General features: G+C 37.4%; 1 protein-coding gene across 3 annotated transcripts in view; it reads right to left on the bottom strand.

Annotated features, from left to right (window-relative positions):
* The window catches only part of sema5a (sema domain, seven thrombospondin repeats (type 1 and type 1-like), transmembrane domain (TM) and short cytoplasmic domain, (semaphorin) 5A), a 136981-nt gene that overhangs the window by 79287 nt on the left and 41801 nt on the right, over window positions 1-15893 (bottom strand). For all 3 annotated transcript variants that reach the window (XR_014604504.1, XM_084102954.1, XM_084102953.1), the window contains exons 2-4: window positions 14071-14298; window positions 5438-5537; window positions 1785-1830 (exon numbers count right to left, since the gene is read on the bottom strand). Coding sequence is in view for 2 of the 3 variants with exons in the window: in XM_084102954.1 (XP_083959080.1) it covers window positions 1785-1830; window positions 5438-5537; window positions 14071-14227 (303 nt within the window). In the remaining variant the exon portion in view is untranslated. The remainder of the gene's footprint in view (window positions 1-1784; window positions 1831-5437; window positions 5538-14070; window positions 14299-15893) is intronic.

The raw sequence follows: 15893 nt of genomic DNA, 5'->3' as shown, positions 1-15893 counted from the left end.
AAACCAACATGTGGTCATCCAAATAAGTGCTGTTATTAGGTTTCAAACAACACAAATGCAAAATGGAGCCCAGGGCAAGTTTACATATGGTTGTAACAGACAGCGCCAGCCCACAGGGCACAAAAACCTGTTACGTCTGCATTGTGCCGAACTGAGAACTTTTAAATTGGCAAAATATTTCTCTCTGAGCTTATGAAGCCAGTGTAATTGGCATGTAGCCAGCAGCCATATCACCCAGTAGCCCATCACTGGTTGCTCACTGAAGCTAAGCAGGGCTGAGCCTGGGTCATACCTGGATGGGAGACCTCCTAGTAAAACTAGGATGCTGCTGGAAGAGGCGTTAGTGTGGCCAGCAGGGGGCGCTCACCCTGTGGTCTGTGTGGGTCCTAATGCCCCAGTATAGTGATAGGGACACTATAGTGTCAAAGAGCACCGTCCTTCGGATGAGACGTTAAACCGAGGTCCTGACTCTCTATAGTCATTAAAAATCCCATGGCACTTCTCGTAAAGAGTAGGGGTGTAACCCCGGTAGGGGTGTAAATCGGACAGTTCATCACGATATGATACGATATCGATTCTCTCAGCCAGCAATATGATATTTGCCGATACCTCAAAAAATTCTGCGATTCGATTCGATTCAGGGCTATATCGATCGATTAATCGATATTTAGATATTATGTTCACACAACCAGTTACGTTTTTATTAACTCACAAATGCAACCAAAAACATGAACGTTTAATTAAACTCTTTGAAAATTGCACACCCTCTCCCAATTGGGACATTTACAACAGAAGAGGTCATTTGCAAGTACTCCGTTCTTGTTCATTTTCATAAATCATGAAAACATGCAATACTGTGAGCTTTTCCCTCACCACTAAATGAGCTGCTTTAGTAAGGTTCCGTGAAAATCTTTCAGATTTTATTTTCCTTTTACGCCCTGAAGAAGATATCACGGGTTCATCAAGCTCACTGAAATTATCCATCCTCGATCACTTTTAGTCAGCTTTGACGAAACTCCTCTTAGCCAGTGCGTCTTTTCAAAGTGACATCTGACCTGAATACTGCATGCTGAGTCGCTAAAACGGACTTATCGTGTTGTGTTCACCAACAAGGGTGCGACTGCTTGTCTGTTTCTGCTGTAAAACATGAACTCGCGATGCCTTAAACGGCGGACAATACCGGCTTTTGTGAAAAAACTTGTTTAGGGTTCAGTCAGTCTTGTCAGGCGTCTATTCAGATGAGGAGATTAACGTTATAAAGACACACCGGCAGACAGTATGGTTGGTGAGTAAACGAAAATGTGAGCTTTGGCGGAAGGATGTTACGTGAGAATGTGGAGAGTGTCAAAATAAAGGTGTATATCGATATTTTACGTGTGGAATCGATGCATCGTATCGTTAGACGTTATATCGATGCATCGATCCATATTGATGTATCGTTACACCCCTAAACCCCGGTGTCCTGGCCAAATTCCCTCCATTGGCCCTTGCCAGTCATGGCCTCCTAATAGTCCCCTTTGAATTGGCTCTATCACTCTCTCTCCTCTCCACCTATAGCCTATAGGTGTGTGGTGAGCGCACTGGTGGTGGCTGAGGAGAGACCCTGACTCTTGGGTGTACACTAGTACATATGCAAGCACTATATAAAATGCCTCATTCATTCATTCATTCATGTACACATGGCGGCAGCAACACCTGTTAGTCTCATCCTGGGTGTTTGAGCTGTCTGAGCAATTCCAGAAAAGAAAGACAGAAAAGACACAGACATGCACTTTTTCACCCACCTGAATCAATGAAAGATCCTCTAAATGCAGCCTGAAGAGATGATTTCTGAAAGAAAAGACAAAAAAAGGTATGAATTTCCTCTCAAATCAGAACACAAGTTGTTTCAGAGGGTGGGAGGGCATTGCGGTTATAAATAGAGATTTTTATGGGTTGCAAAATTTAGAGTGAATCCTTGTGTAATAGCAATTGGCCAATGTTGTGAGAGGAATGATTCAAGCTTTTTCAGAGATAAACAAGTCTATAAATAAAACAGAGGATTCAGAACTAAATTGCCAAATTAATTGCTGAATAAATCACATTAATTTGCTCCATATACACATCCACTTTCAAATGAACTTGGCGTAACGGTTCAAGTTTGATTTTTCATATGATCCGCATTCCTGGATGAAGGCTAACCTTGTGTTAGAATCAAAAACCTCTTATGCGAAATGTGCAGCCTACTGTCACTTTAATGAGCCGATGCTGGACCTTCCCTAAGGGTAAGATGCTTGTTTGGAGCAGCAGATGATTGTAAATGCTGCCTGCATTTTAATTCTGGGCAGAAAAAAAACAACACAATTTGTTCCTCCAAACATCTTGGATTGAGTATACAATCTGGTGTAGCAATATAGTGTTCTGCCAACTCTAATCTAAACTGTAATATTATATTGTATGTGGAACTACAAATCCGTCCAACATGATTTTGCATTCATCTGTGAACGACGGAAGCACAAACACATTTGTTCAAACAATATGGTACATAACCTGAAAGCGGAGCCTGTCTTATTGTATAAGAGAGTACATGATAAATCAGGTTGCTGTGATTAAGGTCCATTTACTGAATCGACATGTCTATTGATCGTGTTTCACTGCATTACCGTTAAAGCCTTTTTGAGTTTCTCATTATCAGTGGCTCCTTTTCACAGACCAGTTGCTATTTTTTCTGTAATGACCATGCAACTACACTATCAATATAGAGGTATTCTGATCATACTGTGCTCATTGTAGATTATTAATTACTATTTCTTTTTGTTGTTGAATTTGAATGCCGTTCTATTGGGCATCAGGCACAATGTGATCTAGCCAAGTAGGTCAACATCCTTTGAATCGTTATTCTTTGTTGGTCCTAGAACAATATCCCTCTTCAAAAATTATGTATCAATAACCATAAGATACCCCTATTATGAGGAAAATGCCCCTAACTTTAACCTTATCTCTACAATCTGTTTGGTTAATAGAAATTTTGTTTTGAAAATTTTGAGGCATGACTCAATATTCCACATTCTAAGTGTCTATGCTTTGACAGGTCTGCTCAGTCTGTTGTTGGTAATTGGCAGAAATGTTCCTTGAACTGCTGAGTATCTTCACGAGAACCCTGTTGTTCAGTGACCTTGATGAAGCAGCAGCTCAGCAGGAGAACCTTCACACACTCCATTAGGCCAGACTGTGTGTGTGTTTCTGAGGCCTTGAGCACTGAAAACCCATCTGCTCCAGGGACAACCAGTCGAGCTGAAAACATCATGGAGTTCAACCAAGACAAGACTTTAGTTTTCCTCTTCACATCTCAATTTGAACTATATTGATCCACAGTGCCTGACTCATCCTATCCATAGTGAAGGACATTAACCGCAGAAAGATGGGCGATCTGCGTAAACAGTGTTGTTTACTGTGATTGTCACCTCCACAAATTGCTAGAAATAACTGTCATTACACTGATCTCATCACCAGTTTCTAATGTATTTTTTAAGGGTGATAACCGATGTATTTAGTTTTCCCTGTTACCGTTTTGCCTGTGTTCCTGATAATCCAGTCTGTGTATTTAAACCCTGAGTTCTGTCTGTTCATTGTTCTGTGTCTTCTTTGTATTATGTGGCTGTTGTTTTTTTATTCCTTTATCCAAAGTATCTCCTGAGTGTGTGTGTGTGTGTGTGTGTCAGGGGCATTTCCTCAGAGGAGGCAGTGAACATCTGTCTAACATCTCCTCAAAAAATTGGATGAAACAATAATCCATAGAACAAAAATAAAACAATGCTTCCATTGCACTATGATTGGATATGGTTGGCTAGGATTAGTTAATGTGATAAATCCCGCCTCTTGTTTTCATGCGTCTTCCGCATCGCAAATCTGAATGAACAAATGACTTCTTATTGGGAAGACTAATTAAAAATTAAGTAAACAAATCAACCACTTACATATCACCACTTTGACACGTCAAAATTAAACTTGAAATGGCCTGAAAACAGGTTTTTTTAGTGAGTAATCACAACCTGCTAGGTGAAATAAAAGGAACATCTCAGTGTCTGTGACAGAATTTACCGTGCCTGATGATTGATGATCTAAAAATGAGTTGACTTTTAAAAAGAACAGCTGAACATCAGTTCACATATTGTTTAAATTGTAACTGCCTTGAGTTATTATTTTGGAATAAATGTAAAAATGCTTAAAAACACGAACTTGATGAGATTTAAACTCAAAATTTAAAATAATTTTTTGATAGTGTAGGCCTTCAGTAAGTAACTGGGACATGAATTTGTTTACCAAATGAGAAATAATGCATCCCATGGTAATTTGTCTATAATTTCTTGTCTTGAATATACTTGTCTCTTTTACTTATTAGTAATATTAAAAAGTAACATCTATCGGCTGACATTGATATGACTGCAGATTTATTGTGCATCTCTAGGTACCAACCTGAACCTAAAGATCACTTAAAGAGTACTGGATTCCTTCAGCTCTAGTTGTTAGTATCCTTCTTGTTTGAGGGGCTTTGCTGTCTCTAAACCCCAACCAAAATAAAAGACATCTACTGTACAACAGGTCAAAAGAGTTTTTTTCAGTTGAGCCATTAGCACTGATCTGTACTTCTTTGTAACACCAGCAAGACATTTTGATGTTTAGAGAGAAACAAAAAACCCAACCGCGTTACTTCCAACTCTAGCCGAGTCAGACTTGATAATGATGTGTTGCACTTATGAGCAGGTTCTGTGAGCTAACTAACACTTTCCATCTCGTTACTTTTAAGAAAAAAAGCCCCAATCTGTTCAAGATACAATGAATCACTAGTGAAGTGACCGGTAATCCTTGCTTCTCAGAGAAAATGTAATTATTCCACCGCTCTCGGCCCTGTGGGTGAATGAACTGTTACAGTGCCTCATATCAAACCGTTTCTGCGGTTGTCACAAAATAATTGCTTGGAGACCATCCAGGCTGCTGACAGATCGGGAATATGAGATTAATTTGGCTGAAGATGTATGGCAGGACAGTGTGAAAGTCTATGTGGAAATCATCACACTCATTAATTAGAGCTGGACATAGGAAATCCTATCCTATTCTCACATCCGTGGTGCAATTTTTATGAAAGTATCTGTCAGCGAGGAGGGTCTATGCTGTTCTTTGTCTGCCACAAAAGTCTTGCAGTTTCATTGTGTGGCTTTGTGAAGACTCATATTATTTGTCAGTATTGGGCTAATCATGGGAAACCTGGCAATCGTGACATTTTCGCAGTATGTGTCAATTTAGTGTTGCTGAAAATATAGTAAAATATGAATGTACGGCTTTGCAGACACATTGTCAGAACCTCTGACATCGAAAAAACACACTCATTCGTATACTGAGACACATGGACTGAGTCCTAATTAAATTTCATAACGGTGATGGAAGAAGGTGCCATTACCTTGCGCCCACGATTAGTTCGTTCTGGCCTGGGTCAAAAGTCAGCTGTGAATAATCGACGGTGCCCTCAGATCTGAACCGATGGATCCAAGGCTCGATTTCTGCAGAACAAGAGAGGACACATATTAGCGCACATCACGAACAGACAAAGACAGATACCGTTGAATATTTTGTATTACTTCCCATTCAGTTCGTGGACACGAGAGTGCATTCATGTTTGTTTGTGTGCGGGTGTATGGTATGCATAGCAAATGCTTCTGCTGTGGCGCCTTTCATATTAACCTCTGGCCCCAGCATGAAAGCCTCAATCTTGGCCTGTCTAACATCTTTTTTGCCTACCTACCTCTGTGTAATGGGATAGCTGCTGGGTTAGCTGTTCCAGTAATGCTATAATCTGTTAAGTTGTGCTACTGGTCATTGCCTTTTTCCCCCACCTCTGAGGTGTAGTTTCACATTAAAGTGCCCCTATTATTTTCAAATATTACCTTTCATGCAGTGTGTAATATAGCTGTTTGTGAATGTAAAAAGGTCTGCAACGTTTTTTTTTCATGACAGATAAAGTTAAATTAAATAATCTCTTCTGAAACATTCTGCCAAAATGAATCGTCAGCAATTCCTCACTTCCTGTTACACTTAATGTAATACATTTGCATAATTCCAGTCTATGGTCTTCATTGGCTGCCTACACACAAAGTCTACTTTAACCAGCCTGTTTCTAGAGCAGCAAATCAGCATATTATAATGATTACTGAAGGATCATGTGACACTGAAGACTGGAGTAATGATGCTGAAAATTCAGCTTTGCCATCATTTGAATAAATTACATTTTGAAATAAATTCAAACAGAAAACAGTTATTTAAAATTTTAATAATATTTCAGTATTACTATTTATTTTTGATCAAACAAAATGCAGCCTTGTTGAGCATAAGAGCCTTCCTTCAAAACAGAAGATATTATAGAAAGACAGTATTAATTTTATTAACTTTATTATTCTTTGTGCTTTGCAAACCATACTGAATAATTGAAAAGTCTAGTAAATGAATTAAAAGAATCTATTTCAATTTTAATTCAATAATCAGTTAAACAGCTTTAATGAAGAACAAAGCTTCCTCTAACTCTTATGGGGTTGTTTTTCTTCTGAAGAAGAGTGTCTCAAGCTTACAAAAGGAAGGCAGAATTCCCCAAAGATCCACAGCATCAGTTACCACGATGTTCCTCCATAAATCTTGCATGTCTCTATGGGATAGCCCTAACTCCATAGCCCAAGTGAATGTGGAGACGCTCAATGTGGTTTTCCAGTGTTTCTGAGAAGCAGTTTCATACGTTGAGAATGTAAATTAATTCTTTTAAGGCTCCTGGGTAATTTAAAAGCTTAAAACCTAGGTGTAGTCCACTCATGTCGGCTAATGGTGGACGTTCATGTTCGTTATATCTTTGTGTCCTTCAGCATATACAGTATACTTGGTTATATGTTAAAGGCGTCAATTCATGACAAATTCGTTAAAATAACAGATTACTACGTACTATCGAAATGTGTAAAACTCGAATCGTCTTGCAAAAACCTTTAACTCAAGAGTCAGAGCCACTTTAGCAATGAATGTCAAATAAAAATAGCATGAAGATGTAAAACAATGTAGGCAGTTTCCAAAAATCATCCTCAGCATGGAAGCAATTTAAAGCCTTCAAGACCCCGGCTGTCAAAACTTTTCTCTTAAACTTCTGTTTTCTTGAACCGTCAAGGACTGTTTCTTTTAATAGACATTAATATGTTTGCTCATTTCAAAGATTCTTTAAGAAGGAACATCTGACAAGCCGCAGCTGTGTAAATGTTGGGGTCTTCTGGCACAAAGTGGCTCTTAAACAAGTTATCTAACCAAAATTACACAGGGAGGATTTCAAGACAAACTTGTAACTACAATGAGACTAAAACCACTTTACAAAGAGTGTGTATTGTTACCAAATGTTGACACTTAATGAGCTAAAAAAAATGACTTAATTAACATTTATTCATTTAGCAGATGCTTTTGTTAAAACTGACTTACAAATGTGAATTTTTTTTTGTGTGTTAAATTACAAAAACTGGAAATACTTTACAATAAGCTTGAATTTGTCAACATTAGTTTATGATTTAGGCATCAAACTTACAAACTACAGCATTCTGTAAAGCATTTGTTAATCTAGGTTGATGTTCATTTATAAATATTATTTTGTTCATTGTTAATTCATATACCTTCACATTAACCAAAGCTAAAGCTTATATAACTTAAAATGTTGAAAATATATATTAGTATATGCAAAGAATAACATGAAACGAGATTTATAAATGCTGTAAAAATATTGTTCATTATGATTTCATGTTCATTCTTTAATTTAATGTGTTACTTTCCTTCTCTATGTAATTGAATTTGAAATATGAAATTTACTAGCAATTTCTGAGAAAAAATTGTTTCGACACCAATTTGTTTTTCAGTGTAGACATCAGCATGGTAGATATGAATGTAAAATAGCCAACAATACATTGTATGGGTCAAAATTATCGATTTTTCTTTTATGCCAAAAATCATTACGATATTAAGTAAAGATCATGTTCCATGAAGATATTTTGTAAATGTCCTACCATAAATATATAAAACATTTATTTTTGTGAGTGAATGCAGCACAATCGCGAACATAAACGGATAACTTTAAAGGCGATTTTTCTCAATGTTTCGTTTTTTTTGCACCCTCAGATTCCAGATTTTCAAATAGCTGTATCTCGGCCAAATATTGTCCTATACTAAACCATACATGAATGGAAAGCTTATTTATTCAGCTTTCAGATGATGTATAAATCTCAATTTAAAAAAAAAATTATCAATGTGACTGGTTTTGTGGTCCAGGGTCACATATATAAATCAATAGCATAATTCATCTTAACTGAAACTTTAAAAACTGTTCAACTTACAAAAATAAGATAAATTCGAACATAAAAGTGTTTGTTTCTGCACCAAGTCATGCAGCAAAAGCTCCGGCAAGCCTGTGCAGACAAAACTCCTACTGATCATAAGTTATGTACTGTACCTGTGGGGAACCATCTGCTTCTTAAACCTGTCATTGTATTCCCAGAAAGAAAAAGAAAACACTCTCTGAAGTCTAAACAAAATGCAAACCTGACTCACTATGAATGTGCAACATCTGTCCAGAACATTATTGTACAAACCGGCACTCATGAGCAGAGCACTACGGCTTCATGGCGCAGATATGAACATTTTGTTTTAGTCAACCAGTGTGCCTTTATACAGAGATCTAACATTGGAGCTCTGCTGGAGTTCAGGCATAGCTGAGAGGACGTATATTTATACTCTTTATAGTCTGCAGGGCGGAAAGCTGTCCGTGGTGTCCTTCCCACTTTTTGATCCTAAACGGACAAGGATTATGCAGTCCACGGAGAAACGTGTCACCGCACCACTCTGGAGAAGAGAACAGAGGTGTTCCATTTAGGAAAACACAGACTCATGCTCCCAGTGTCTCTCTTCTGGTCTGGATCGACACACACATCTCTGTGACTCAACCCTTTTTATTGATTTTTTTTTTTTCCCAAATAGGCTGCTCTCCTCTATAAATGCAGACTGCAGGCTTGATTCAAAAAGGCAAATTAAAGGAGAGAGCAAAATGTCTCTTTCAGTGTTCAATTCACTCTACTGGGTGGCCTGACAAAGTCTGAAAGGTTTTGATTAAAAAAACAAAAAAAAAACAGGCCCATCAATCACTCTTCTCTATAAAGCCTTTGTCAAGATAAGCACAGAACCACCTGTGTGTTCGACTATAATTACAGGGGAAACTATTTCACAAAGCACACAGTTTTAAAAAAACAGAAGGTATTTACTAAGGCAAGTATCAATTTTAGGTGTGAAAAACTTCAGTAATCAATGTCCTTTTTATCTGTTGAATTCTAGTTTGTCAAGGCAATATTGAGATAACATTTGATATTGGGCATTTATCTGACTCAAATTTACAGTTAATCAGACACTGTTATCCTGAGCGAAATACAAATGAAGATCATAAAAGCCAGCAGAATTTGCAGTACGATGGCAAGTTTCAGATATAAATGATTAGTAAACAAACTACCTATGGATCAGAAATGAAATGTAGAAAAGTAAACAAAAAGTGAACATTAAATAAATACAATTAAATACAATATTTATTTCAATTTTAATGAACATATTTAAAAGTATGCATTTATGTCATATTTTTTATTAACATAAATAAATGAAATATTCTAAAGTAATAAAAACAAGAACTCTTATTCAAAATACAAATACAATAAAATAAATTATATAAGATTTTGTACTTTAAAAAATATATAATTAAATAAAATACTTAAAATGATTAACATTCAGATTTACTCATTTTTTATTTATTTTAATTAATAAATAAATAAATTATGTATTTATATTTAAGTTCAGTAATTTCACTTAAATGACAATGAATAGGTCATTTTCATTTACTGTTTACTGAACTTAAATATACGAGCTTGATAAAAATGATCATTCTAGAAGAAAATTTCAGATGGCACTTTTGCATCTGAACTCTTCAAATATACACATAAAATATTTTAAAGTATACTATATATATACACACACACACACATATATATTTAGTATACTTAAAAATTTAGTGTACTTGTAGTTGTTGTTAAATACAATTAATAACTACATACAACTACTGGATTAATAACTACATACAAGAGCTTGTACAGAAAACACAGCATATCTGAACTCCAGATGAGAGCTGAGGCCATAAAGGGCATAAGGAGTTCAAGGCTTATTTTAGCACTCTTGGTGGAGAAGTTCAACAAACACATAAGAGAAAACCATGCCCGCAGATCCCAGTGCTCTTTGAATAAATGTTTTTATGAAGAAGGGGTTTTGTTTGTGAAAGCTGGCGTGCAGGTATTTGGTTTTGCAGCAGGGTGGCTGTTAAATGTGTAGACTGGGGCTCGTTCAGTGATCTGAAAGCTTTGTATCAAAAACTCAGTCAAACAGGGAGAACGGAGATTATTTGAGCTACCATAGGAATTGCATTTTCAAAACGGTGCCAATGGACCATTATGGATTTGGAATGAACTGTGTGTGTGTGTGTGTTTGTGTGTGTGACAGACCTCCCTGTCACTGCTGGGTATAAACGCCATTACCACTGCATTCACTGTGCATATTTTATGAATGGGGTGCTAATTAAAAGGTTCGTGTTTTAGCGTTTGTGTGTGTGAGAAGGGTGTTAGACATTGAAACTCACACTCATTCTGTAACACAGATGGTGACCTGGCATACGGACACATCTTAAAAAACAATGGGTTAATTAGCTACCAGTTTGTGATATACTCACTAGCTCATGCTTACCGATAGCTTCGTTCTCAAGTTCACTTACAGTCAGAGCTGATGATCACTACGTTAAAACATTGACCTTGCCTTTCCACTCCATTAGCCCCAATAGACCCCCTTTGGTTTTGACATTCAGCTACACAATTATTTACTGAAATCCACCTGCTAAATTTACATTGATTATAATACCTGCTCTCCCAGAAGGGAGTCCTGTAATTTAAGCTGGAGGGAAGGTGACTGAGTTTGTCAATGCAATTAGAGTTCTATGATTTGGCCCAAAACACAGTTTAGGGAAAATGGATTTAGTGCTGTAGTCAGAAAGCATGTCTCAAGGATTATTTACAAATGTAACGGAGGCAAGCTAGTAAGAGCTGTGCATGTAAACTTCACTCCCCTGGACTCCCATGCCGGAGACGCCAGCATTATAATATATTTATTCCTATTATAATGGCCAGTTTTTAAGTTGAATAATGCTTGTACATACATATACATACATACACTCTATATTCTTTTGGGATATACAGTATGTCAAGGATTTTACATCTGCATAAAAGTGAAAGATGAACTACTATTCAATGTGAAAGTATATATAATAATGTGAAAATGTGGCAAAAAGCAAGATTAAAGATTTATATATATATATACAGTATATATTAGGGCTGTCAACATTAATACATGGTATATATTTATAAAAATCTTTAAATATATATATATATATATATATATATATATATATATATAATTTATAATTTATGCAGTGAAGACTGTTTGATAACTTGATCATTTCCGTATATTTTGCAGGGCACAGTTAAAAAATACATTTATTATGGGTTTATGTGAGGAATGTTTGAAGTTCACTTAAATTAAAAGTTGTTCATTTTTTTGAAAGTCTCATAAATGTTAAAAAATGTACAGCTTTCAGTTACACTGTAATATTGAATGACTATAATTAATGTTTAAAACTGGGGGGAAAATCATTTTCATGAGAAATCATAGCTGTATTAGTATCAGTGATACTGGCTTCATTCACAAAAATATGCCATTAAACAAGTATTTAAAATATACTGTCTTTATGTTGTCTCTACATTAATTTGGAGATTAACTGTGAAATTATTAGGTATTAGGTGAAACAAGTGTTTTTAATTGTGATTAATTGCAATATATATATATATATATACAGTGAGGAAAATAAGTATTTGAACACCCTGCTATTTTGCAAGTTCTCCCACTTGGAAATCATGGAGGGGTCTGAAATTGTCATCGTAGGTGCATGTCCACTGTGAGAGACATAATCTAAAAAAAAAAATCCAGAAATCACAATATATGATTTTTTAACTATTTATTTGTATGATACAGCTGCAAATAAGTATTTGAACACCTGTCTATCAGCTAGAATTCTGACCCTCAAAGACCTGTTAGTCTGCCTTTAAAATGTCCACCTCCACTCCATTTATTATCCTAAATTAGATGCACCTGTTTGAGGTCGTTAGCTGCATAAAGACACCTGTCCACCCCATACAATCAGTAAGAATCCAACTACTAACATGGCCAAGACCAAAGAGCTGTCCAAAGACACCAGAGACAAAATTGTACACCTCCACAAGGCTGGAAAGGGCTACGGGGAAATTGCCAAGCAGCTTGGTGAAAAAAGGTCCACTGTTGGAGCAATCATTAGAAAATGATTCCATGCAAGATCTCACCTCGTGGGGTCTCAATGATCCTAAGAAAGGTGAGAAATCAGCCCAGAACTACACGGGAGGAGCTGGTCAACGACCTGAAAAGAGCTGGGACCACCGTTTCCAAGGTTACTGTTGGTAATACACTAAGACGTCATGGTTTGAAATCATGCATGGCACGGAAGGTTCCCCTGCTTAAACCAGCACATGTCAAGGCCCGTCTTAAGTTTGCCAATGACCATTTGGATGATCCAGAGGAGTCATGGGAGAAAGTCATGTGGTCAGATGAGACCAAAATAGAACTTTTTGGTCATAATTCCACTAAACGTGTTTGGAGGAAGAAGAATGATGAGTACCATCCCAAGAACACCATCCCTACTGTGAAGCATGGGGGAGGTAGCATCATGCTTTGGGGGTGTTTTTCTGTACATGGGACAGGGCGACTGCACTGTATTAAGGAGAGGATGACCGGGGCCATGTATTGTGAGATTTTGGGGAACAACCTCCTTCCCTCAATTAGAGCATTGAAGATGGGTCGAGGCTGGGTCTTCCAACATGACAATGACTTGAAGCACACAGCCAGGATAACCAAGGAGTGGCTCTGTAAGAAGCATATCAAGGTTCTGGCGTGGCCTAGCCAGTCTCCAGACCTAAACCCAATAGAGAATCTTTGGAGGGAGCTCAAACTCTGTGTTTCTCAGCAACAGCCCAGAAACCTGACTGATCTAGAGAAGATCTGTGTGGAGGAGTTGGCCAAAATCCCTCCTGCAGTGTGTGCAAACCTGGTGAAAAACTACAGGAAACGTTTGACCTCTGTAATTGCAAACAAAGGCTACTGTACCAAATATTAACATTGATTTTCTCAGGTGTTCAAATACTTATTTGCAGCTGTATCATACAAATAAATAGTTAAAAAATCATATATTGTGATTTCTGGATTTTTTTTTTTAGATTATGTCTCTCACAGTGGACATGCACCTACGATGACAATTTCAGACCCCTCCATGATTTCTAAGTGGGAGAACTTGCAAAATAGCAGGGTGTTCAAATACTTATTTTCCTCACTGTATATATATTAGTGCTGTCAATATAGTTTATGTAGTTAAGCCTGTTGTAATGCCTCATATCACCATTTTCGAGTCCAATCGCTCTATCAGATCCCAAAAGCAAACAACAAATGGTGCTAATATACACTCGCAGTGTGCTGTACTACTACCGAAAAATCATGATCCTAACCTTTATCTCCATACCACAATCTCATTTGGTTAGACAGTGATTCATCTTTTCAGAATCATTAAAATATCGGTGTTCAGAAGCCAAGAGACTGTATTGTACACTGTGAGTTTTTAAATGCTTAGTTTAAAGGTGTGATATGAATGCAAAATGCTCATAAACAGCTGTTGAGATGGTATTTTTACTTGAAACGGAGCAATTTCCTGGACCCGGAAAAGGTATTTGATACGTCACACACAGCTTAACAAGCAGATAGTAATTGTGGTGCATATCTCAGCAAGCACCATTAATTAACATGCCAAATCAAGAACAGAGCTATCCTGTAACTTGCTATAATGCTGTGGTGTGGGATAGAAATGCTGACCTGTGTGAGAGATGAGTGGGTGTTCAGCTCTGTGGCAGGGGGACTCTGGGGCCCGTGTGGCCCCCCGGCAGGGCACTCCTCTGGGCAACAGCAGCAGCAGGCTGTGCAGCAGGACTAGGCAGCGGGCCAGGGGCGTTCCCTCCACGGGGGGAGCCATGGGGGTCCAAGGGACTCTGCTCAGTACTGCTGGGGCAGGGGCATAGGGTGCTGGGCATCTGCCACGGGAATCTGCAGAGCAAATGAGAGAAAGATTGAAGGAGTCTGATATGGTTTGATTGATTTTGCTGGTAAAATAACTTTCATAACCTTCATTAATAAGTCATTTAAAAAAAGCCTTATATAACAGATCATTATTCAGAGTCAGGACCTGATAATAATGACTTTGCTATTACTGTATATTATTCCAGTCATGCTATTTGAACAAATGATTTTTTATAAACGATTTAACAATAAGAATTTTGAGTCTATGTCCAGATGGGAGGATTTCAAAAGATTGAAGGGGATGGGTATAATCTTTAAATATCACAATTGTCATTGTTTTTACCATAAAATGAGAAAATAAGTCCTGGAGTGTATGTTGTTTATGCACAGTGATCGTATTTGCATGGATAATTACATGTGAAAGTTTGTTCTTCTGCTTAACTGTTAGATTTCCATAGCATGAAACAAGGATATTCTCAAACACTAATCTATAAACCATGGTTAAAATATGTGCGCTAATGTTAAAATGTTGTCTTGCCTTCTTATGGATAAATCCGACTGTATATTATTTTGGAAGTTAATCACTGATAATTGCTTCTAAATATTTAAAATTTGAGCAGATACATAAAATTTAAAAACATAACATAAATATTAATACCATTACTTATCAATAAATGATACAGTTTAGCGGTCATTATGCAAAAATAGCATAAAGTATTCCAAGAACCCATGTAATTTGCATTACATGGGTTCTTGGAATACTTGATGCCATTTTATAGCCTATAAAATGTATTGTTTTTTTCCCACCAATCATACTAAAAAAATGACTTAAGTGATAAAAGGAAAGCAAATATTATTATATAAATTGGCCCTCATCATATAAAGCTCAGTATGTACATACTGTTATTCTATATACTGAGAATAACAACATGACATACTGTAGCAAAAGAGCGTCAGGCACAGAGTGTAGCCAGATAAAGAAAATGCAGCTGTTGGGGTCATTACATTCATCTCCCCAACCTCCTGCACTCTCATCTTTGACCTTTGACCTCACTTCCACGAATCAGCACAGGGAGGTGCACTCTAGCTCCTCTGAAGTGGTCTACACTATCAGTGAACATAGTAAACACACTCCACAGGGGCCATCACACTGCTCACATACAGACACAAAACTCAATGTAGTTTTGTACTCCTGAGAAACTTATAGGGCCCTATCTTGCACCCAGCGCAATTGACTTTGTACACCGACGCATGTTTCATTCCTATTTTGCACCCGCGCAAAGCGCGCTTTTCCCTCCACAAAAGCACGTCGCTAAACTAGGGAATGAACTTGCGCTCCCTGGGCGGTTCAGCGCAAAAAAGGAGGCGTGTCCCGGCGCAAACAATCCCTGGTGCTATTTTACTGTTCCATAAAACAATTGCGCCACTGGCCAGAAAAAACCTAGTCTAAAGTCAGTGGCGCGTCGCGCGTTGTTCATTATGCTATTTTAAGGGCGCATGCTTGACCATAATGTATAGCGTGCACAACGCGCATACACTTTGATTCTCTAATCTACACAGAAGCAGCAGTTTTCATTTTTGCAAATCATATTATTACAAACGATAGATAGATAGATAGATAG

This window comes from Abramis brama (genome assembly GCF_963993115.1).
Source record: "Abramis brama genome assembly, chromosome: 24".
Lineage (NCBI taxonomy): Eukaryota > Metazoa > Chordata > Actinopteri > Cypriniformes > Leuciscidae > Abramis > Abramis brama.
Note: the sequence above shows the minus strand (reverse complement) of the source record. Positions and strands in the feature narration are given on the sequence as shown.